Raw genomic sequence first — 22,500 nt, forward strand, 5'->3', positions numbered from 1 at the left:
CTGTCTGCTACTCCCCTGCATTACAGTTTGTCTGCTTCTCCCCTGCATTACAGTCTGTCTGCTTCTCCCCTGCATTACAGTTTGTCTGCTACTCCCCTGCATTACAGTCTGTCTGCTACTCCCCTGCATTACAGTCTGTCTGCTACTCCCCTGCATTACAGTCTGTCTGCTTCTCCCCTGCATTACAGTCTGTCTGCTACTCCCCTGCATTACAGTTTGTCTGCTTCTCCCCTGCATTACAGTCTGTCTGCTTCTCCCCTGCATTACAGTTTGTCTGCTACTCCCCTGCATTACAGTTTGTCTGCTACACCCCTGCATTACAGTCTGTCTGCTACTCCCCTGCATTACAGTTTGTCTGCTACACCCCTGCATTACAGTCTGTCTGCTACTCCCCTGCATTACAGTCTGTCTGCTACTCCCCTGCATTACAGTCTGTCTGCTACTCCCCTGCATTAGTCAGTCTGCTACTCCCCTGCATTACAGTCTGTCTGCTACTCCCCTGCATTACAGTCTGTCTGCTACTCCCCTGCATTACAGTCTGTCTGCTACTCCCCTGCATTACAGTCTGTCTGCTACTCCCCTGCATTAGTCAGTCTGCTACTCCCCTGCATTAGTCAGTCTGCTTCTCCCCTGCATTACAGTCAGTCTGCTACTCCCCTGCATTACAGTTTGTCTGCTACTCCCCTGCATTAGTCAGTCTGCTACTCCCCTGCATTACAGTCTGTCTGCTTCTCCCCTGCATTAGTCAGTCTGCTACTCCCCTGCATTAGTCAGTCTGCTACTCCCCTGCATTACAGTCTGTCTGCTACTCCCCTGCATTACAGTCTGTCTGCTACACCCCTGCATTAGTCAGTCTGCTACTCCCCTGCATTACAGTCTGTCTGCTTCTCCCCTGCATTACAGTTTGTCTGCTACTCCCCTGCATTAGTCAGTCTGCTACTCCCCTGCATTACAGTCTGTCTGCTTCTCCCCTGCATTACAGTTTGTCTGCTACTCCCCTGCATTACAGTCTGTCTGCTACTCCCCTGCATTAGTCAGTCTGCTACTCCCCTGCATTACAGTCTGTCTGCTTCTCCCCTGCATTACAGTCTGTCTGCTACTCCCCTGCATTAGTCAGTCTGCTACTCCCCTGCATTACAGTCTGTCTGCTTCTCCCCTGCATTACAGTTTGTCTGCTACACCCCTGCATTACAGTCTGTCTGCTTCTCCCCTGCATTACAGTCTGTCTGCTACTCCCTTGCATTACAGTTTGTCTGCTACTCCCCTGAATTACAGTCCGTCTGCTACTCCCCTGCATTACAGTTTGTCTGCTACTCCCCTGCATTACAGTCTGTCTGCTACTCCCCTGCATTACAGTCTGTCTGCTACTCCCCTGCATTAGTCAGTCTGCTACTCCCCTGCATTACAGTCTGTCTGCTACTCCCCTGCATTACAGTTTGTCTGCTACTCCCCTGCATTAGTCAGTCTGCTACTCCCCTGCATTACAGTCTGTCTGCTTCTCCCTGCATTACAGTCTGTCTGCTTCTCCCCTGCATTACAGTCTGTCTGCTACTCCCCTGCATTAGTCAGTCTGCTACTCCCCTGCATTACAGTCTGTCTGCTACTCCCCTGCATTACAGTCTGTCTGCTACTCCCCTGCATTACAGTTTGTCTGCTACTCCCCTGCATTAGTCAGTCTGCTACTCCCCTGCATTACAGTTTGTCTGCTACTCCCCTGAATTACAGTCCGTCTGCTTCTCCCCTGCATTACAGTCTGTCTGCTACTCCCCTGCATTAGTCAGTCTGCTACTCCCCTGCATTACAGTCTGTCTGCTACTCCCCTGCATTACAGTCTGTCTGCTACACCCCTGCATTACAGTCAGTCTGCTACTCCCCTGCATTACAGTTTGTCTGCTACTCCCCTGCATTACAGTCTGTCTGCTACTCCCCTGCATTAGTCAGTCTGCTACTCCCCTGCATTACAGTCTGTCTGCTACTCCCCTGCATTACAGTCTGTATGCTACACCCCTGCATTACAGTCTGTCTGCTACTCCCCTGCATTACAGTTTGTCTGCTACTCCCCTGCATTACAGTCTGTCTGCTACTCCCCTGCATTAGTCAGTCTGCTACTCCCCTGCATTACAGTCTGTCTGCTACTGCCCTGCATTACAGTCTGTCTGCTACTCCCCTGCATTAGTCAGTCTGCTACTCCCCTGCATTACAGTCAGTCTGCTACTCCCCTGCATTACAGTCTGTCTGCTTCTCCCTGCATTACAGTATGTCTGCTACTCCCCTGCATTACAGTCAGTCTGCTACTCCCCTGCATTACAGTCTGTCTGCTACTCCCCTGCATTACAGTCAGTCTGCTAGTCCCCTGCATTACAGTCAGTCTGCTACTCCCCTGCATTACAGTCTGTCTGCTACTCCCCTGCATTACAGTCTGTCTGCTACTCCCCTGAATTACAGTCTGTCTGCTACTCCCCTGCATTACAGTCTGTCTGCTACTCCCCTGCATTACAGTCTGTCTGGCAAATGCTTTTTTAAGTAATCAAGCAAGACCCTTTTTTGGATTGATACCCTGTTCAAGACAACTCGGAACACTAGAAAAAACGAGCTCCGACCTGTAAAAATGAATTGAACGGTTGTCGAGGTCGGAATTACAGGTCGGAATTCGGGTATCATTTCAGAGCTCCGCTCTCTAAATTAGTAAGGACTTTAAAATGGGAGTAATGTGTTCTCCCCTTCTGGTCCCGGGCAGCACTTGGGCAGCAGAGTTCTGAACCAGCTGTAGTGGATTTAAAACTGTTTTGGGAAGACCAGACAGGAGGGCATTACAGTAGTCCAAAATGCTTGAGATAAAAGCGTGCATGTGGTCTTTCTGCACTGCAGATCAGCTGTCAATCAACAGTGTGTTTTTGTATTCAAACTGGAAACGTAAAATGCATCACTTCCTTTTTCCCATAAAAAAGGGCGACTAGTACGAGGCGGGACCTAGGGCGACGAAGATATTAGCAGGGCGACTGAGGGATCAACAGACTAGACGGACAATACATAAGATTAGAGACCCTAGGACGGACACAACAGTATTCGGACCCGAGGAGATCCAAAGAGTATTCAGAGAATACTACGAGAAACTATATGCCCAGCCGGAAGAGGTAGAGGGGGAATACGTAAATCAGTTTTTAGCAGGATTAGATCTCCCGTCCTTGGGGAAGGAACAAAATGAAGTTTTAACAGCCCCCATATCAGCTAAAGAAATATACGCAGCCATAGCACGTCTGAAAGCTAGCAAGAGCCCAGGTAGTGACGGATTCCCAAACGAATGGTATAAGACCTTTAGAGAAGACCTCGTCCCGATTATGGTGGATTCATTTAACTGGACACTCGAAAAGGCGGAGGCCCCTCCCTCGTGGAAAGAAGCAATAATTTCAGTTATTCCTAAGGAGGGTAAGAATAAAGAATACTGTGAATCATACCGACCCATATCTATACTAAACGTAGACTATAAGCTGTTTACTTCTATAATGTCGAAGAGAATGGAACAATTCCTCCCTAGATTAATAGACGAAGACCAAACGGGTTTTATAAAAGGCAGACAGACTCAGGACAACATTAGACGCTCAATTCATATCATCGACCATATAGATAGACACCAACTGGAAGCAGCTCTAATTAGTCTCGACGCGGAGAAGGCGTTTGACAGGGTCAGCTGGAGGTTCTTATTCAAGACAATGGGGAGACTTGGCTTTGACGATAAGTTTATTAAGTGTCTACAGGCACTGTATGACGGTCCATATGCCAGAATAAAGATTAACGGGCACCTAACGGGCAGGTTTAAACTGACTAGAGGGACACGCCAGGGATGTTGCGCTAGCCCCGCCCTCTTCGCGATTTACATAGAACCATTAGCACAACTGATTAGAGATAGCAGTGAATTAAGGGGCATTACGGTGTCGAATCGGGAACACAAGATAGGACTATTTGCTGATGACGTTATTGTTTTCCTCGAAGACCCAGATAAAACGTTCCCCAGCTTGATGAAGATACTAGAGAACTTTGGTCAAATGTCAGGATATAAGTTAAATGTTTCCAAAACGCAAATCCTCTCCATAAACTACACGCCCAGTAGAATGATTAAACAAAGGTTTAGACTGGAATGGGGGGCAGATGCAATTAAATACTTGGGGGTGACTATGACTAGAGACCTGACAGATTTATATGACAGGAATTACACAATAATCAATGAAAAACTGAAGAGAGAATGGTCCAAGTGGTCAACTTTGATTTTAGATTTTAGTTCAAGGATAGAGACCATCAAAATGAACATACTACCCAGACTGCTATATTTATTCCTTTCTCTCCCAGTTAAGATACCTGAAGACCAATTCAAGGCCTGGGATAAACAGATTTCTCGTTTCATATGGGCGGGCGCCAGACCTAGAGTGAAGTACAAAACATTACAGATCAATAAGGAAAGGGGAGGTTTGGCTCTGCCTGACCTGAGAAAATATTACTATGCTGCACAGTTAAGGTATGTGGTATACTGGTGTACACCTGATTATGAAGCAAGGTGGAAAGAGATAGAGATGAAAGTGGGTAAGGGCAAACCTCAGACTAGGCTGGGAGAGAGAGAAGGGATGGTGAGAAAGGGAGAGAATATGGTCCTGGATAATACTATAGATGTGTGGAGGGAAGTGGTGAGAAAATTTAGGATGGAGGGAGACATCAAACTTTTAATTTGGCCATCACAATCATATGGTTTTACACCGGGCAAATGGGATGCGAATTTTAAAAGGTGGGAAGTGAAGGGTATGACTACGATTGGGACCATGTTAACTGAAAAGGAGTTTTGTTCTTTTATTTCAATCAAGAGGGAACTAGAATTAGGGGAGTCGGATAGATATAGATATATACAGCTGAAACACTTTTATGATCAAGGGGTGAAGAAACACCTATCTGAAGAGGGAAATGGGCTGGTTAATTTTTTGATGGAGGCCCACAAACACACACCAACAAAAATTGTCTCCAAATTGTATAGAATTATTCAAAAAATGACTGGGGACAACACACTATATGTCATGGAGAGATGGAAGAAAGAAATGAATATTGATATAACAGAAGATGATTGGCATTCTATGTGTGACACACAACATAAGTCTACTCGATCCAGAGGATGGAGAGAATTCGGATGGAAAAATATAATGAGATTTTTTATTACACCACAGATCAAAAGCAGACAGACACACGAACAACAGATATGTTGGAGAAACTGTGGACAGATAAATGCCAATCATCTTCATATATTCTGGGAATGTGAAAAGATTCAGGGGTTCTGGTTGGACATCACTCAAGTTATGCAGAGGGTTATGGGGTATGACTTTCCAAAAGAGCCACAGATTATTTATTTGGGAAAAATTGAAGAACACATTGCGATGGGAGACCTTTGTTTGTTCCGGATACTGACACTGGCAGGGAAGAAGGCGATCACAAGGAGATGGCTGAAGGAGGAACCCCCTGAAGTGGGGGAGTGGATCAGTATTGTGGAGGAAATCAAAACAATGGAGGAACTTACTGCACGTCTGAGGACTAAAATAAATGCCCACTTCGACTCATGGAGGAAGTGGAATACTTACAGGACACCGGTCTAAAAAGGCTCCCCCACCGAGAGAGTAACTATTGGCCACTCCCCCTGCCAGTGTCGGTGCACTCATTATTTTCTCTATTTGCTTTACATGTCTATCCGGATCTCCTTTCCCTAAAAAAAAAAAAAAAAAAAAAAAAAAAAAAAGTGTTTGACCTTGGAATGGTGAAGATAATAAGTACCTAATTTAATAAAAAAAAAAAAAAAAAAAAAAAAAAATGGAAAATTGAAAAATTGAAAAATTGAAAAAAAAGAAAAAAGAAAAAAAAGTATATATATATTAAAAAAAAAAAAAAAGAATAAAAATAAATACCCACTTCGACTTATGGAGGAAGTGGAATAAATATAGGTCACTGGTCTAAGAAGATCCCCCCCATCAGGTGTTGTCCACCCCCCCCCCCTGTCAGTGTCAGCACACACATATTATTTTCTTTATTTGTTTTACATGAGTATCCAGGTCTCCTTTCCCCAAAAAAAAAAAAAAAAAAAAACTTGTCTGTCCTTGAAATGGTTAAAAAAAAAAAAAAAAAAATCTGTTAAAAAGAAAAAAGAGGAATAACTGAATAATAACAAAGTAAAAATAAATAAATAATTGCCCACTTCGACTCATGGAGGAAGTGGAGTATGGAATAAATAGGTCACTGGTCTAAGAAGATTTCCCCATCGAGAGAGAAACTGAGGTTTATCCCCCCTGTCAGCGCACTCATATTATTTTCCTTATTTGTGTTCTTGTTTATATGTATATTTTGGTTTCCTTTTCCTAAAAAAAAATGTGGATTTGTCTGTTTGTGAAAAGATGAAAAAAAAAAGTATAAAAAAAAAAAAAAAGGGCGACTAGACTAGACAGCAGCTGTTTAGAACAGGCAGTGGAGAAGATTTCATCAACTGGTTGGATAGGTTGGATCACTGTTGGGTTATATTACTTGGTGACAAAAGGTACACTTATTTATATGAAAATGTCATTGATTCATTCTTGTGTAGTTTAGTTTTGGTGTTTTATGTCACACAATAGTCACTTTGCTTTACACAGTATTAAGTTCTCATGCTTTCTTTATTTCTTTCCTCATTTGTGTTTTTCTATTTATATTTTGATTCTTATTTTATTTTAATTCTTTATTTATCTTTGTGAATATATTTTCCGGTTCTTTCTATACTGAGAGGACCCAACATATCAGCATTTCATTGCACTGGTTACCCTGTGTAGGCTCAGCTGAGTATATGACAAATAAACAGACAGGAAGTGGGTAGTGTCACACTCCCTTTCCCACCATTGGTATTTCCCACTCTATATTGTCCTGGGTCGCTCCAGGACTTGATGAATTTCCAGTCATAAGTCTGCTTCTTCTCTAGCTAGATCACTGGTTCTCAACGTGAGGTCCGAGGACCACCAGGGAGTCCCCAGCAAAATTGTTAAACTTCAGCATTATTTAATTTACAAGAAGTTAACACAGAATGTAGAAGAACGACTGTTTTGGTCATAGTTTCAGTTTTATCTCTCTATCTACAATACAGATAGTCATAGAATTCTGGACAAAATCATACCTAACAATACAAAATATTGGTTAGTCTGTGGCTCTAATGTGGACTAACTTAGGGCTCTAATGTGGACTAACTTAGTGCTCCTTGATATGAAAAAGTTTGAGAATCACTGCGATAGATTACTGCTGCCCCCAATGTTTTCTAATAACGCCTGTATTTGGAAGATACACCTATTGTGAGGAAATGTGGTGCATAACTATACAGTGGTTAGTCTGCCTGTTTGTCATCAGTTCAATCCCCTGAGAAACAGGCTCCGTCAGGGTGAGGGGGTTTGTTCCCACTGCAGCCAACCGTGCTAGAAAAACATCTACACATTTGTACCGTCAGCAAATGTGTTTTTCTCGGTGTGTTACTGCCGTAAACCACAGGGGGGAGGTGTTTCCCTGTATGGCTGACACTGCTGAGTCACACTGCAGTCAGCTCAGAGACTCAGATTAGATTTGATAGATGACAAATGATAGATTTGTGTAGGTGGGCAGGAGGAGGAAGGAAACCCAAAACCATCAAACTGACAAGCAAAGGCACAAGTGGATTGGATAACAGGATCTGAAAGACAGCAGAAGACAATATGCTGAAAAAAATGACTAAGATGATAAGTCAATAAAGTACATTTAAATTACACAATGAAGCTCCAATATTAGCGAGGTGAGATTTTTTTTAATTAAGTAGTAGTGTGTGTGGGAGTGTCACTGCTCCACCCTCTGCCGATCTGGGGAGAGCCGTAGACTAACACCATGCTTCCTCCGACACATGCGCAATTGCCAGGCGCTTCTTTTCACCCGACAGCTGGGAGCTTCACCGGCAGGACGTAGCACGTGGGAGGATCGTGCTATTCCCACCAGTTCCCTTCTGCCCCGAACAGGCGCCCCGACCGACCAGAGGAGGCACTAGTGCAGCGACCAGGACACATACCCTTAAGGCGATGGTTCCCAAACTGGGGTACGCGTACCCCTAGGGGTACGTGGAGCTAATACAGGGGGTACTTGAGAGAAAGGATAAAATGTAAAAATGTAAGAATAAATCATGATTTTTTATATATAAATCTGCTCAGGAGGCACTAATTGCAACTCTTTTCCTCCATTTCTTACTTTGTAATGTTATATTCTTCAAAAAGTGGGTTATCATTCATTCATTGCATCATATGCTATAGTTTTCTCTTACAGTTTTCTAAGCAAAATGTTGTAGTTGGATAAACGGTAAAGGGGTTACTTTGATTCAGAAATGAGGGAAAGGGGGAACTGAAGCCAAACAAGTTTGAGAACCACTGCCTTAAGGGATACACCAACATTTTGGGAGATTGGCCTATTTGCCATAATGCCGACAGTAATAAGCGAATCTCACAAAATGTTGGCGTATCCCTTTAATCCGGCTTCCCACCCGCAGACACACCAATCATGCCTGTATGCAGACACAGCCAATCATGCCTGTATGGATGCCTGACCATCAACCAAGCCGGAGGTAACACGAACCTGCGACCCTGTGTTGGTAGGCAGGGAACAGACCGCAACACTACCCGGACGCCCTGTTTCATCCATTTTATGTGGCAAACAGAGGACCAGAGGGCTCGAGCGAGCGCAGGGACAAGTGATGCACGTCAGCCAGGGTAAGATAATAAGATATACTTTTATTGTCCCCTTAGGGAAATTTGTGCTTGACTCCGTCCTGCAGTTGCACAGTAGATAAAATCACACATTGGAAACATACATGGTAGAAAGTAGCACACAGCATCCAAACAGTATGCAGTACACTCATTTACACTTAGTGGTTGGCACTGACGGCACCTTGCTAAAACCTTAAGGCTACAAGCACCTCTACCTGTCACTGTTCAGGAGCTTAATGCTACAAGCACCTCTACCTGTCACTGTTCAGGAGCTTAATGCACCTCTACCTGTCACTGTTCAGGAGCTTAATGCTACAATCACCTCTACCTGTCACTGTTCAGGAGCTTAATGCTACAAGCACCTCTACCTGTCACTGTTCAGGAGCTTAATGCTACAAGCACCTCTACCTGTCACTGTTCAGGAGCTTACAAGCACCTCTACCTATACCTACCTGCCTATAGCGGTTCAGCCTGCTCTTGGGGACTCTGAATCTCCTACCAGAAGGTAAGAGCTGGTACTCTGGGTGGAGAATGTGGGTGGGGTCGGACACTATTCTCCGGGCCTGTCTGATGATTGTCTGCTCATAGGTGGTTTGGAGGGATGGATGGTTTGTGATCCCCATGATTTTCATGGCAGGGTCTTTTGCACATGCTCACCTCTGCCTCTGGGTTGGGGTGCCAGCTAACATGACACATATCCCACACAGAAACTGACAAACACCATTTGATTTTGGTCCCTTCAAATGGAAGTCGCAAACTCGTGAACATTACATTGTGAACTCGAAGCTTTCAGAAAATTTCCAATTTATGTTGTAAACACGGTAAACACAACCCCAACTGAAGGTAACATTTGTATCACTATGAAATTGGGAGATTAACGGGAGAAATGACCAATCGGGAACACAGTGGGAGAAAGGGTTTAAAATAGGGAGACTTCCACGAAAATCTGGAGTGTTGGCAGGTATGTGCTCTCTGTGTGTGTGTGTGTGTGTGTGTGTGTGTGTGTGTGTGTGTGTGTGTGTGTGTGTGTGTGTGTGTGTGTCTGTGTGTGTGTGTGTGTGTGTGTGTGTCTGTGTGTGTGTGTGTGCGTGCACGTGTGTGTGTGTGTGTGTGTGTGTGTGTGTGTGTGTGTGTAGCGTCTACCTGGCATGGAAGATGGAGGATCCACTTCACTCTTTCTTGTTCTCTTCATAATCTCCTCGATTCTCTGCAAGATCAGAAGAACACAAATCACCTGAATTTATAGACAAAGACTGAATCTACCCTCTCCCCTGAACAGGCACCCCGACCGTCCAGATGAGGCACTAGACCAGGGCTCATACCTTTAATCCGGGTTTCCTACCGACAGACATGGCCAATTGTGCCTGTATGGACGCCAGACCAAGCCAGACCAGACCAAGCCAGACCAGACCAAGCCAGACCAGACCAAGCCAGACCAGACCAAGCCGGGGATAATACGCTTGAACCTGCGACCCTCCTGCTGGTAGGCAGGGAATCTACCACTGCACTACACGGATGCCCACAATGAAATACATCTTGTCCTTTTCACAATATTCAGAGATGTGGAATGTGGAACCTGAACTGAACTCAAATGGTGCAAAAAAAAAAGAAAAAATGCTGCATCTGATTAATCTCATTTTGGATTGAACATCTAATTATTCTGTGATTCACTTTATGAATTCAGTTTATGAATATGAAACATGCTGAAATCTGTTCAGTGTGAAAAGAAGCAGTGTGTGAGTGGAATGTTAAGAGTCTGTATGTGTCAGTGATGGACAGGGTTCGTACAACTTTTTAACACGTTCACTGCCAATGACGTATTAATACGTCAAAAATAATCCAACGGTTGACTGCCAATGACGTATTAATACGTAAAAAAAAAATTTTTTTTTTTTTTGACCGTGGGATGTGCATCTAACCCTTTTACATCTCTTATATAATTATTGGAGCCACCGAACGTTTACAACCCATTCCACCGAGCCACTAAGTGGCGACAGTGCTCTCCTGACTAGAGGAAGGCAAGCAAAAAGCAGCCATTCTCATGAAAATGGATGGGGGAAAACGCTTTCGTTTTCGCGCTGATTGCTGGCGATGCGGGATTGCAAATTTGCATAATAGATTACAGGTGGAACACACTTTGAAACACGCAGCATAAATATGACCAGAATCGCAAAAGCTTCTCTCAACCAAAACTCCAAGAAGCGAGCGAGTCCATCCAGACTTCCTCAAACAGCGGCCGCGCAGACAGGCAGCAGCAGCAGCAAAGCAGTGAGACTGGTGACAAGCTTGTGACGGCCGCTGCAGCCAAGAAGAACGCCCACGGAGGGAGGAGTTGGAAGCAGAGGGGGGTTTCCTGCTGTTATGGAGGAAATTACTGTTCAAAACTATTGTTTAGATGTCTGACGTCTTACTGATGCCAAAAATGAATGGTTAAAGTGACTGTTCTATCGAATTTCACAAAAAGCCGTTTATCTCTGAATAATTTTTCTGACGCTGAAACCATGCTGTATTCAACTGCTAATGCTTACATAACTACTAACTCTACAAACTAACTCTTTTAGACAGAGAAAGCACACATTCTATTAGTTCTTTTGAGATATTGTGTGTTCACAAAATCTTAGCAGAAAAGAATCCTCGGATCTTGAAATATGAGCCAGAATCCTCAAAAAAACCCTCTGGCAGAAGCTAACTACAGTAAAAAAAAAACGTCTGGCAGTGAATGTGTTAACAGTCAAATTCAAGCACTTTTCAAGCATTTTCGGAGCGGAGGGCAGATAGTCGCCCACTGGCCCTCATGACGTGGAGTAGAGCTGAACAGAAATATGGACCTTTTCATTTAGGAGCCCATGACACTCAATCTAGCTCCGGTCCACTCCACTGTCTGCTCCACGTCGTGTGTGAGATGCCAGGAGACAATAAATATGATGACGGAATCGTTTCATTTCAGGTATTAAAAGATTTTTGCTTGACATGAGTGACTGTGTAGATGAAACACCAGATTATGATGAAAATCAAGCACTTTTCAAGGAGTATTCAAATTCAAGCATATTCTATAGAAAACATGACTGTTAAAATCAAGCATTTTCCAAATTTTCAAGACTTTGTACGAACCCTGGATGGTGTTTGATGGTGTGTGTGTGTGTGTGTGTGTGTGTGTGTGTGTGTGTGTGTGTGCGCATGCGTGCGTGTGTGAGACCTTCTTCCTCTGCAGTCTCTCCTGTTCTTCCTGGATGTGTAGCAGCTCTCTCTCCTGTCTCTTCCTCTCTGCCTCTCTCTGGGCTCGCAGGAAGGCCTCCTCCCTCTGAAAAACACACACAGTTTGAGGCCGAGACCGACCAAACCCGGGGGGGAAAAAGAGTCAGTTATTGCCAGAAAAGGCTATGCAATTCATGTAGGCAGCGGCTCAAATCACATAGCACAACAGGGTGAGAGAGGGAGAGACTGAGAGAGAGAGAGAGATGGAGAGGAGTGAGCATGCAAGCAAGCAAACAAGAATGCCACAAACTAGCTGTGTTATTCAGTGTATAGTAGTGATGCACGAGTCACCCAGAACCCGCCAGGTCCCGCGGGCTGGCCCGCCACGCAGGCGGTCTGGGTTGGCAAATTATGAAAATATGGCGGGTGCGGGCGGGGCAGGCTCAGAACGTGACAAAGCAACATTATTTTATAATATAATTTAGTTAGAGCAGTGAAACACGCAGAGTAACCCTTTATTAAGACGTGAACTCTCTCTCACACGTACACACACTCAGTGAGTCTGAAGCCGTCTGCACCTGCTGCACTAGTAAAGAAACGCTTCAAATGAGGTAGCCTATGTGCTCTCAAAACAAACATTTTGGAAGGATTATTCACTGTAATTATTATTTGAAGTGTCCATAAAATGAATGCCACGGCAGATTTTCTGTGTGGACTCGACTGTCCAACTTTACTGCAACATGAGCTACGTGACCAATTGAGAGCGCATGAGGTAATTAAAAGAAATCAGACAGCGAGTCTGAAGCCGTCTGCAGTACACCTGCTGTAGGCTACTCTCTATAGCCTACATGGTGGAGTAAAGAAACGCTTCAAATGAGCCTATGTGCTCTCAAAACAAACATTTTGGAAGGATTATTCACTGTAATTATTATTTGAAGTGTCCATAAAATGAATGCCACCGCAAATTTTTTGTGTGGATTCGACTGTGATCTATTTGTCAACTTTACTGCAACGTGAGTAGGCTAAGGCTACGTGACCAATTGAGAGCGCATGGTTATTAAAAGAAATGTGAAAGAATAAGAACTGTTTCTGTAGCCTACCTTTACCTGCTACCTCCATTTGAAGACCTTGGATTGAAGAAAGACTAGCTGAGTTTGTAACGCCGACGAAGCAGAAAGAACTCAACGACATGAAAGCAGCCGCGCAACGCATCCAAGCAGTAAAACTGTTGTCGCGCACCGGCACGCATGTGTGTGTCTGTCTGTGAGAGAGAGAAGGAGAGAGACGAGTTTGGACACCTTGGAGAGCTCTGCTGCGCTCATCGTGAGTCCAGAGAGATATTACATTAAATTGTCCGTTTGTGGGCTGCTGGGTTGGGTTGGGGTGGGCATTTTCAGATATTTTAACGGGCCGGGCGGGCGGGCTGGCTCCAATGACGGGTTGGGTTGGTGCGGGCGTTAAAAAACCCTGACCCGCGCATCACTAGTGTATAGGTACATCAAACAGGAGATGTTGGATGACTAAAATAAATAACTACATTTTAACAAGACAGAGAAAGTCTTGACAATTGACTCCAGAATTAGCAATCAGCACCATGGACAGCACTGAGTGCTCACTGCTCACATGTAAATACAGAATAGCCTACTGTAAATACACCCACAGTGTAAATACATACACACAGACTTTTTTTTCCACAGTCCAAGCCTATACCCAACCCAACCAATTAGCATAAATTGCCAGCCCGAACCCGGCCCTACCTCATAGGCTTAGCAAGTCAGCAGATTTCCAGCTAAAGTGTAGAAGCTAGTAGAGGCTTATGGGCGATAGTCTTGTTGGTTTAAAGTAATTATAGTGTCTCAAAGTGAATGTCGTAATGATTTAGGATGTTAAAAGGTGCATTGTGTAAGATTTTGCCAAAATTGTAGTTTAAAACGTTCAAAAATGAACTAAAACTACCAAGAGAATGTTGTGAAATAACAGTGTTGACTTCATGTCAAAGATGTCTATGTATTGTGTTAGACAGCGATATCTACTGAAATTAGCATGCTAATCAGCTGGCCCATCCTGTAATACTACTTGTACCTCAAGAGGTGATAGTGAGTCACTGTAGCGTCGAGTCTGCCCTTAGTCCAAAATGAGAGGAAGAAGAAGCCCCTGTGAGCATCGTAATGGCTGAACCTGGCATGGAATAAACTACTAAATCTACCAAATGGACCAATACTTGGCTAGAAAGTTTGAATAATCCACTAGCTAATAAACTAGGTTAGACACCCAAATCTGTTAATTTTACTATACAAATGGTTGTAGCATTTGAGCCAACGTTAGGCTACTGTAAAAGACTAGCCAGGACGCTCGGTTACATTAATGTTACTAACATAATTGATACAGATTTGGGTGATGTACCCCAGCCTACCAGTAGCTTTCAAACCATGTCAGGCTAATTTGAATTCTCAATCTAGCTAAAAGCAAAGAAAAGTGCAGTGCATTGTTGTCCTGTTGTCCTATATGGAGGGTGGTAGGGGGTGATATGCTGCTGCCCCCTGCTATTAGTTTGGAGCATCTGGCGAAATCTTACACATTGCACCTTTAAAATATTGTCTACGGATGGGTATTGTTTCATATTTTTCCAATACCGGTGCTAAAACTTTTAAAACGGTACCAATGACTAAACATTGCCTGAACCAATACTTTTTTTTTTTTTTTAACAGATTTAAAGTGGATTTTTTTTTAAGAGGATTTCAAGCGGCATGCTCCAAACGATAAGGTTAGTGAAGAGGCGTGCAGCGCTGGTTTCGGACCACCGGAGGGCGGATATTTCACTTAGCAGCTCGAGCATGGCACCTAAATGAGGTACCTAAATCTGCGTTGCAATTCAGTACTGGTAGTACCGGTTGTAAAGGTAACAGGTTTCGGTCCCTAATTGTGTCTGTCCTTGCCAGAATAATGCAGGGTTATGTGTATTAGAAATGTGCTGAGCCCTGACCTCTCTGTCCAGCTGCTCCTGCATGTCCTTCCATCGCCGCTCCTTCTGCCGTCTCTCCTCCTCCTCCCTGAGCCTTCTCTCCTCCTCCCGTCTTGCTCGCTCCTCCTCGGCTTGCTGTGCCGCTCTTTCCTGTTGCTCCCAGGCCTCCCGCTGTCTCCGCTGCTCCTCCTCGGCCCGCAGCCTGGAGAAACACACAGAGAGAGAGACACCAAGGTTATTATCATTAATGAAAACTAACAAAATAAAGAAAACTAGGCGTGAAAAAATATTTTTGTTAACCGAAATAAAATTAAAATTAGGCTTTACACATTTTTTTTTAACCGAAACTGTATTGTATGTTTACAAAACTAACTAAAAAATGTCTTTAGTGTTTGTCTTTGTCAATTTATTTCATATATAAGCCTAGTATTTTGAGTATTTCTTGAGTTTTTCTTACACATTACTTTTTCTGACCTTTTTGAATTTCTCCCTGATCAATACCCCAAATTACAAAAAAAGACTAACACTGAAACTAATAAAAAATAAAACTAAGCATTTTCAACAAACTAAACTAAACTAATTAAAACTAAACTGAAATTATAAGCAAAAAGTCAAAACAAAATAAAAAATAAAGACTATAATAATAATAATAATAATAATAATAATACAAAATTATGATATGATCTCTGTTATAAGGATGGAGAGGCTCAGATCCTTGAGAACCAATTCACTTAAAAAGTTTCTAACTATTTGGGACCCGTTTCTGGCCTACCTCGACGAGGTTAGGGCCGGTGGGTGTCTTGCCCGGCTGGTTTCTGTATATAAGCACCTTATGGATGGTAGCACCACATTATGATACCTGTTGATATATGTATGTTTTTTGTTTGTTTGTTTGTTTGTTTGTTTTCCGTTACTGTGTCTGAGCTTGTTCATTTTTGTTCATATATATTGTTAAAATTGAAAATAATATATATATATATATAAAAAACAACAACTAAGAAGCCAAACTAACAGCAGCCACTAGCCAAACACTGGTAAGTTAATCTACTCCACCAACTGTCATTTGTTCTATTCTAAACATCTAGTTGGCTCGTTAAAAAGTGAAAAGTGAAAATGGACGATGAATTTGTTTTCCTAGCAATTTTCAAAGGGCTCTCCTCTGCTTGTAGGGTTGGTGAACTACAAACCGGTGATTATTGTACTGCTGCAGTCTTTCTAAGTCACTCTGGACATGAGCATCACCTAAATGCCTGGGTGCTTTTTGGAGAGTCCATTGACCGTATAGGACTGTAGTGGAGAACCATACCAAACAAGATGTAAGCAGCTGTGCAGTGAAGCGAGTGATGCGATTTCGGTCCCAATCGATTGGCATGATGGAAAACGATGAAAAACAGCTGGCACACACACACACACACACACACACACACACACACACACACACACACACACACACACACACACACACACACACACACACACACACACACCTCTCGTCCTCCAGCCGTTGTTTCTCGTCCTGCTCCTTCTGGACACGGGCCAGGCGTCGTCTCTCAGCCAGCAGCCGGGACGCCTCCTCAGCATCCGTCGTCCCACCAACACTCCTGCCTGTGGGCGTGCCTGGAGACTCTGTGTGTGTGTGTGTGTGTGTGTGTGTGTGTGTGTGTGTGTGTGTGTGTGTGTGTGTGTGGAGGAGAAAAAGAGAGACAAAGATAGTCAAGATAATAGGGAGGCTTCTTCAGGGCAATGCCTGACTTTACAGCAGAAATACTCGGCGATCACCCTCTGCATCTTGCGTTTGGTGCGTGTGGCATAGATGGAGGAAACGGATGGAAGGTCGTGGCCAGTGATTTTGGACGCTATGCGTACCACCCTTTCCAACCGTTTCCTCTCAAGGGCGGTAGTGTTGCCGTACCACACTGTGACTGAGAAGGTGAGTACGCTCTCCACAGTGGCTCTGTAAAAGTGAGCCATCGCCTCCCCAGACACACCAAACTTCTTGAGCTGCCTCAGAAAGTGAAGCCTCTGGTGGGCTTTGCTCACAATGTTACTAGTGTTGACTTCCCATTTCAGGGAGCGGCATATGGTGGTGCCCAGAAATTTCAAGCTGTCGACCCTGTCGACGGGCTGGTCGCAAATGACCAGAGAGGGGGGCACTGAGCCGCTTTTGCGGAAATCAATAATCATTTCCTTGGTCTTATCTAAATTTAAAACAAGATTGTTTAAAGTGCACCAGTTGACTAGGGCTGCCACTTCGGCCCTGTAGGCAGATTCATCACCGTTTTTAATATACCCGACCACTGTAGTGTCATCCGCGTACTTAAAAAACGAAACAAATTGAGAGTGGGAAATAAAATCGTTGGTATAAAGTGCAAAGAGAAGGGCTGAAAGAACGCAACCCTGGGGGGCCCTGGTGTTGAGAGTCATAGTTCGAGAGAGCATGTTGCCTATTTTAACTACTTGCTTCCTGTTAGACAGGAAGTCGAGAATCCAAAGGCATAGAGAGAGATCTCTATAGATAATTTCACCTTTCATAACAACTGTACAACTCACCCGCTTATATGGCTGCAAAAAGAAGTCAGATTGCAGTGTTTCCCATACATAGGGGAATTTATGGTGCACTGGTAACCGGTTAAAATTAATTAACTGCAATTAACCATTTTGCCGACTTCAATCTCTCCAGAGCTTTCACTGCGTTATACCTCCAGTCCATCCAGTCAATCCCCTCCCCTCCCGTTTCAGAAAACTCCCGACAGCATGACCCGCCCTATTCTGCCTTTGATTGGCTTACTAACCTAAACTAACCAATCGTCACTCCTCATGCCTTAACCTAACCCAATCAAAGGAAGAGTTGGGCGGTTCTAGCAGTGCAAGGAACCAACAAAGAAGGATAAGACGTGTCTGTCATATGGAAGTGCTTGCTTATATCGCTATTGCACTTGACAGCTGTCTCCTCCTGTTTTATTCCAGAATCTCCGTGCTGCTTTTTCCTCTGAAAAGCTTATGCTGCCTTCCAGACAACTGGGACCTTCGGATTTTCTGGCCTCCTATTAGGAAAAGTGCCCTGGAACGGCACTCAAAGTGGGAGCTCCGACTTGAAAACTGGGAGAAAAAAATCTACCCCCACTAGGCTGGGAACCAGTTGTCTGACGTCACACAACAATGGCCGCAACCATGGAGTATGTAGTCCAAAGTATTAAGTGCCTAAATAAAATGTATAATAGAGTCTGTTACATTATGTGTCATTGATGCTCCTCATTTTCATTTAAATATGTAAGGAGGGTGCTCTGCTCGTTGTTAAGCTGTCTTGCTATTTGCCAAACAAAAAAAAGTTTGTCGCGGTCCGCCATGTTTCTTTGTTGCATTTTGCCTTTGTGCTTTTCCACGGGGAAACACCCACGTCCCAGGTGTCTGGAAGGCAGCATTAGCCTCGCTACTCGTGTGTGTGAGCATGTCGATAGTGTGGAGCCTATTTTTTATTTGAGAGTAAACGACAGCATCTGTCCTTATGTAATCGTAAATCTGGTGCCAGTACCAACACCCCCCGCCCCGAGATGGCGTTTGGAATGCCATTTCCACAGCACCCACCAATTAAAAGGTTTGGGGGAGAGAAACGACGTTAACAATTAACCGATTAACTGATTGTTAAGGTGTGCAACTAACGGTTAAGGAAAATGCATGAAATTCCCATCCCTAGTCTGGAATATGGAATATCTTTCAATAATCTATGATTTAGCTGCTAAATTCTCAAATACCGCCATCTGCTCGCTACCCAGGCACTTATGTATGTACTTAACCTAACTAACTTATCCTAACTAACTATCCGGTGTGCACAACATTGTCAGCCTAAACTCCGGCTGACACCCCAAGAACCTACAATCCGCTACAGAAAAATGTATATTGTTTGTTTATTAACTGGCCCCTCGCCTTCTATCATTTCACGAAAGTGGCCCCCGGGCAAAGCAAGTTGAGTATCCCTGACCTATAGGGAGAAATGTAGTTTGTCATTGTAAACCCACAGCACAGTAATGATGACATGTTCTTCATAGATCTAGCCTTTTAATTTTGCTCTTAAGGGAGCGTCAGATCCCAGCGTTTGGAAGCCCACCCATTGTTTTAAACGGCCGAACACACACCAAGAGCGCTTTGACGCGCGTCTAACTGCCTTGACGCTGGTACTCTGAAGCTGTTTCAATTTTCGAGCGTCAAATGAGGTTCCAGCAGCGACCAAAGCCTCTGAGCCCCCCCCCCCTCCCTCTCTGTCTCTGCCCACTTCCATCCCCGTCTCTGTCTGGATAAGTAGTGCTCCTCAAACTCTCACGGCAGTTTAAATACAGCAGCATTAATACGCTACACTAGCAAGACTACAACGTGAGAATAATGTTCTAAACACATCGGCTAGCAAAACATAGCCTATCTCTGGATGTCATGATAAGATTAGAATAAGTTTGGACAGAATTGCATAATTTCCCCCCGCAGCGCTGCCTTTTTTCTCTCCCCCTCTGCATGGCAGACCGACAGACAGGTAGGATGATCCAACTATCTATCCTCTATCCCAAGCTTGCCCAGAATGACGTGCCGAACAAAAGGCTATATTTCCCGCTGCAAAGTCGATCTCTGAGAAGAATACTGGAGGAATAAATGCATTCGAAACATATTGATCCAGAAGAGAGAATTGTAGCCTATTTTGTAGCCTACCTTTCCCCTGCAGTAGGCAGCAGCACTGTGCTCCAAACTGCGCGGGAGCTTCTCCCCATGTTTAGAAAGTGATTAAGTGGTTTATTGAGTCATGTCTAGCAGGGTAACTGCGGCGGATAGTCGGAGACCTGATTCTACGGTTATAATCCACAGTTCATGTTTAGAAGAGGCTTATGACAGGGGCTCAAACTACGGTATACATTTTTTTTTAATCGGTCAATTGTGCCTGGTTACATATAAATGAGTGGCCTTTTCCCCCAAATAGTGATGGTTCTGTCATTCTGTGGTGTATACATTTCAGATCTGACGCTTGCAGTGCGCTATAGGTGCAGAAATTGACGCGCGTCAAATGACGAGCGTCAGGTTTCGCTCCCTGTGCGTTTCGGGCTTTAGGTCGCTTTCACATATAAGCTGGTGGACTCGGTGCGATTTTCATTTGGTCTGGTTTGCTTTCACACATGCAATTTGTCACAAGCGCACCAAACTTTCTGAACAATGTCACGTGGTCTAAACAGTCACTCGTCTATTGGACAGAATAGAGAAGGGAAATCTCTCCTCTTCAGCAGGCTTCTTGCCTGGCTGAGGGCTGACTGAACACTGACTGAACAACACAAGTGAATCCGCAAAACACAAACCATGGAGCAACACCACCTGCGATATTGGGATTTCTGGTTTTACTTTGGTGTTACTATCAAATAATTATTTAACAAGAATGTGCCCAATATGAGCAGCAGATGAGGCAGCAAGCTGTTGAACATTTCATTCTGCAGATGAGAGTAGCCTAGGAGATAGGCAAGCCGGCCAGCTGTTGAGAAATGTGATGTTGTTATGACGACGTACTGTACGTCACGACGCGGTGCGCAGGTACTGTACACGTGTGCACGCCGCAGTGTTTGTTTTGCTCCCTTCTACCGTCTTCTACTCATGATGCAGTGCATGAGTGCATGAGATGCACTGGCGCTCTTGTGTTTAGTCCGTTTTGCTTTCACACAACAAACGAACCGCGCCAGGGTTCACTTGGAAGCGAACCGAGACCCACGTTTTCAAGTGGACCAGAGTTCGTTTGTTTGTTCCGCCACAGAGTTAGTTTGTGCTTTCACACCACCTCAAACGAACCGCACTATCCGAGGAAACGAACTCTGAAAGCGACCTATGTTTTGGGGCGTGACTGACAGGTCGCCTGTCCAGTGATTGCACAGCTCGCTGATAACGAACCAATAGCAGGCAGTGCTAGTCCAGAAACCAATGGGTGATGTCACGATAGCTACGTCCATATTTTCTTTTATGAGTTTGAGGTGACTGGGTCACCACAGGTGATTGGATCAGTGTATGACAGGTGAAGCTATGGCCAGGCCCGGCGTTGGTAACAGATTTACTCGCTCTAGGGGAGAGCAGAGCAAGGAACTGAAATGGATATTGATGTGATGGGTATATATACCACTCTCATAACATGTGTGTATCACTTAGGGTGTCGAGTCATAGTCTATTTTTTATTTGTCTTTATTGAATGTTCCAAAACTGCATGTTTAACTAAGAATAGGCTAATGATTATTTCCACCCACCACTTATTTCATTTGGTTACTTTCATGTCAAAAGTTTGTGAGGAACAAAGTATGCTGGGAGAAATATGCAAATGTGTTTGTCCAATGCTCCAATGGCATTGCTCCCTCTCAGAACTTGCTTGGATGTCCTAGTAGCAAAAGTAAACATAAATTAATAGCAGATGACGTCAGGGTTTAGCAAACCCAGATTGCAATGCTGAGTGAGTTAGCTGTGGCTCTGGCTGATGGACATGGTCTCAGTTAGATGTATGGAGAGAGACTCAGGTTCCTGAGGACCAACTCACTGAAGAAATTTTCAATCCACTCAAGGACAAAGTATTTAGCTAGAATAGCTAAATTCTTAGACAAGAAGACCATGAAGCTGTTAGCTATGTCTTTAATTCAATGTCACTATGACTATACCTGTATATCCTGGTACTTTACAAAGTATTTTCAATTTGTGCGGGATGCTCATGGCCGGAATACGAGAGGCAGTGTAACAGATCTGGAACTACCAAACCTAAAAAGCAAGGTGGAGAAGCACATTCCTCTACACGGGGGGAGAGGAGTGGAACAAGCTCCTCAACCAAGTTAAGACGGCGAGTTCTCTGAGTGGTTTTAAAAACCTCCTGAAGAAATACTTGCAGAGTAAGCTAGAATAGTTGGCGAGGCTCTTTTTGTCCACGAAATTATGCACTTACTGTATATCTTTTGTTTTTCTTTGTATTGTTTATTTCTTAATTAACCTGTAATGTGCATTATATGTTGGGTGTATTGTATGTCCTGTTTTTAACAACAGGGACCATGTTGGAAATAAGTGATTGCACTTTCACATCCTATCCCTTGGATTGTATCATTTCTTTAATATCCATAATAAAATAAAATAAAATCACATCTAAACAAGAAAATAGACGTGAATTAGCTTTAAAAAAATCTTACAAATGCTAACTGTGGAACACAGAGGGGTTCAGCACACAGGTAGACAAGCAGACAGACAGACAGGCAGGCAGGCAGGCAGGCAGGCAGACAGACAGATGGTGGTGGTGATGGAGAGGAGAAGATGTTCTGTTCCACTGGGAAGGTCAAGTTACCTCTGTCTCTCTCCTTCACTCACTCTTTCTCTCTGTCTCTGCCAGTCTCTTTGTCTTTTTCTCTCCGTCTCTGTGCATCTCCTTCTCTCTCACTCTGCTTTCCTCTTTTTCTCTATCCCTTGCTTTGTCTCTAACAGAATGAAATGCTCTGTCATGTGGACAACAAATATAGTATTATAAGCACATTGTAAAAGCACAATAACAATTATAACCTGTTTTCCCCCCAAAATCTGGTTCATGCCATGTATTTATACCAA

General features: G+C 43.9%; 1 protein-coding gene across 1 annotated transcript in view; it reads right to left on the reverse strand.

Moving 5' to 3' along the window:
• Window positions 1-22,500, reverse strand: part of map7d2b (MAP7 domain containing 2b) — a gene marked incomplete at its 3' end in the record, with an annotated part of 86,970 nt that overhangs the window by 1,910 nt on the left and 62,560 nt on the right. Inside the window, exons 10-13 of the mRNA XM_083632003.1 lie at window positions 16,404-16,542; window positions 14,938-15,118; window positions 11,956-12,060; window positions 9,903-9,966 (exon numbers count right to left, since the gene is read on the reverse strand). Of these exons, the coding sequence (XP_083488129.1) occupies window positions 9,903-9,966; window positions 11,956-12,060; window positions 14,938-15,118; window positions 16,404-16,542 (489 nt within the window). The remainder of the gene's footprint in view (window positions 1-9,902; window positions 9,967-11,955; window positions 12,061-14,937; window positions 15,119-16,403; window positions 16,543-22,500) is intronic.

Source organism: Poromitra crassiceps, assembly GCF_964638095.1.
Source record: "Poromitra crassiceps genome assembly, chromosome: 2".
Classification (NCBI taxonomy): Eukaryota; Metazoa; Chordata; class Actinopteri; order Beryciformes; family Melamphaidae; genus Poromitra; species Poromitra crassiceps.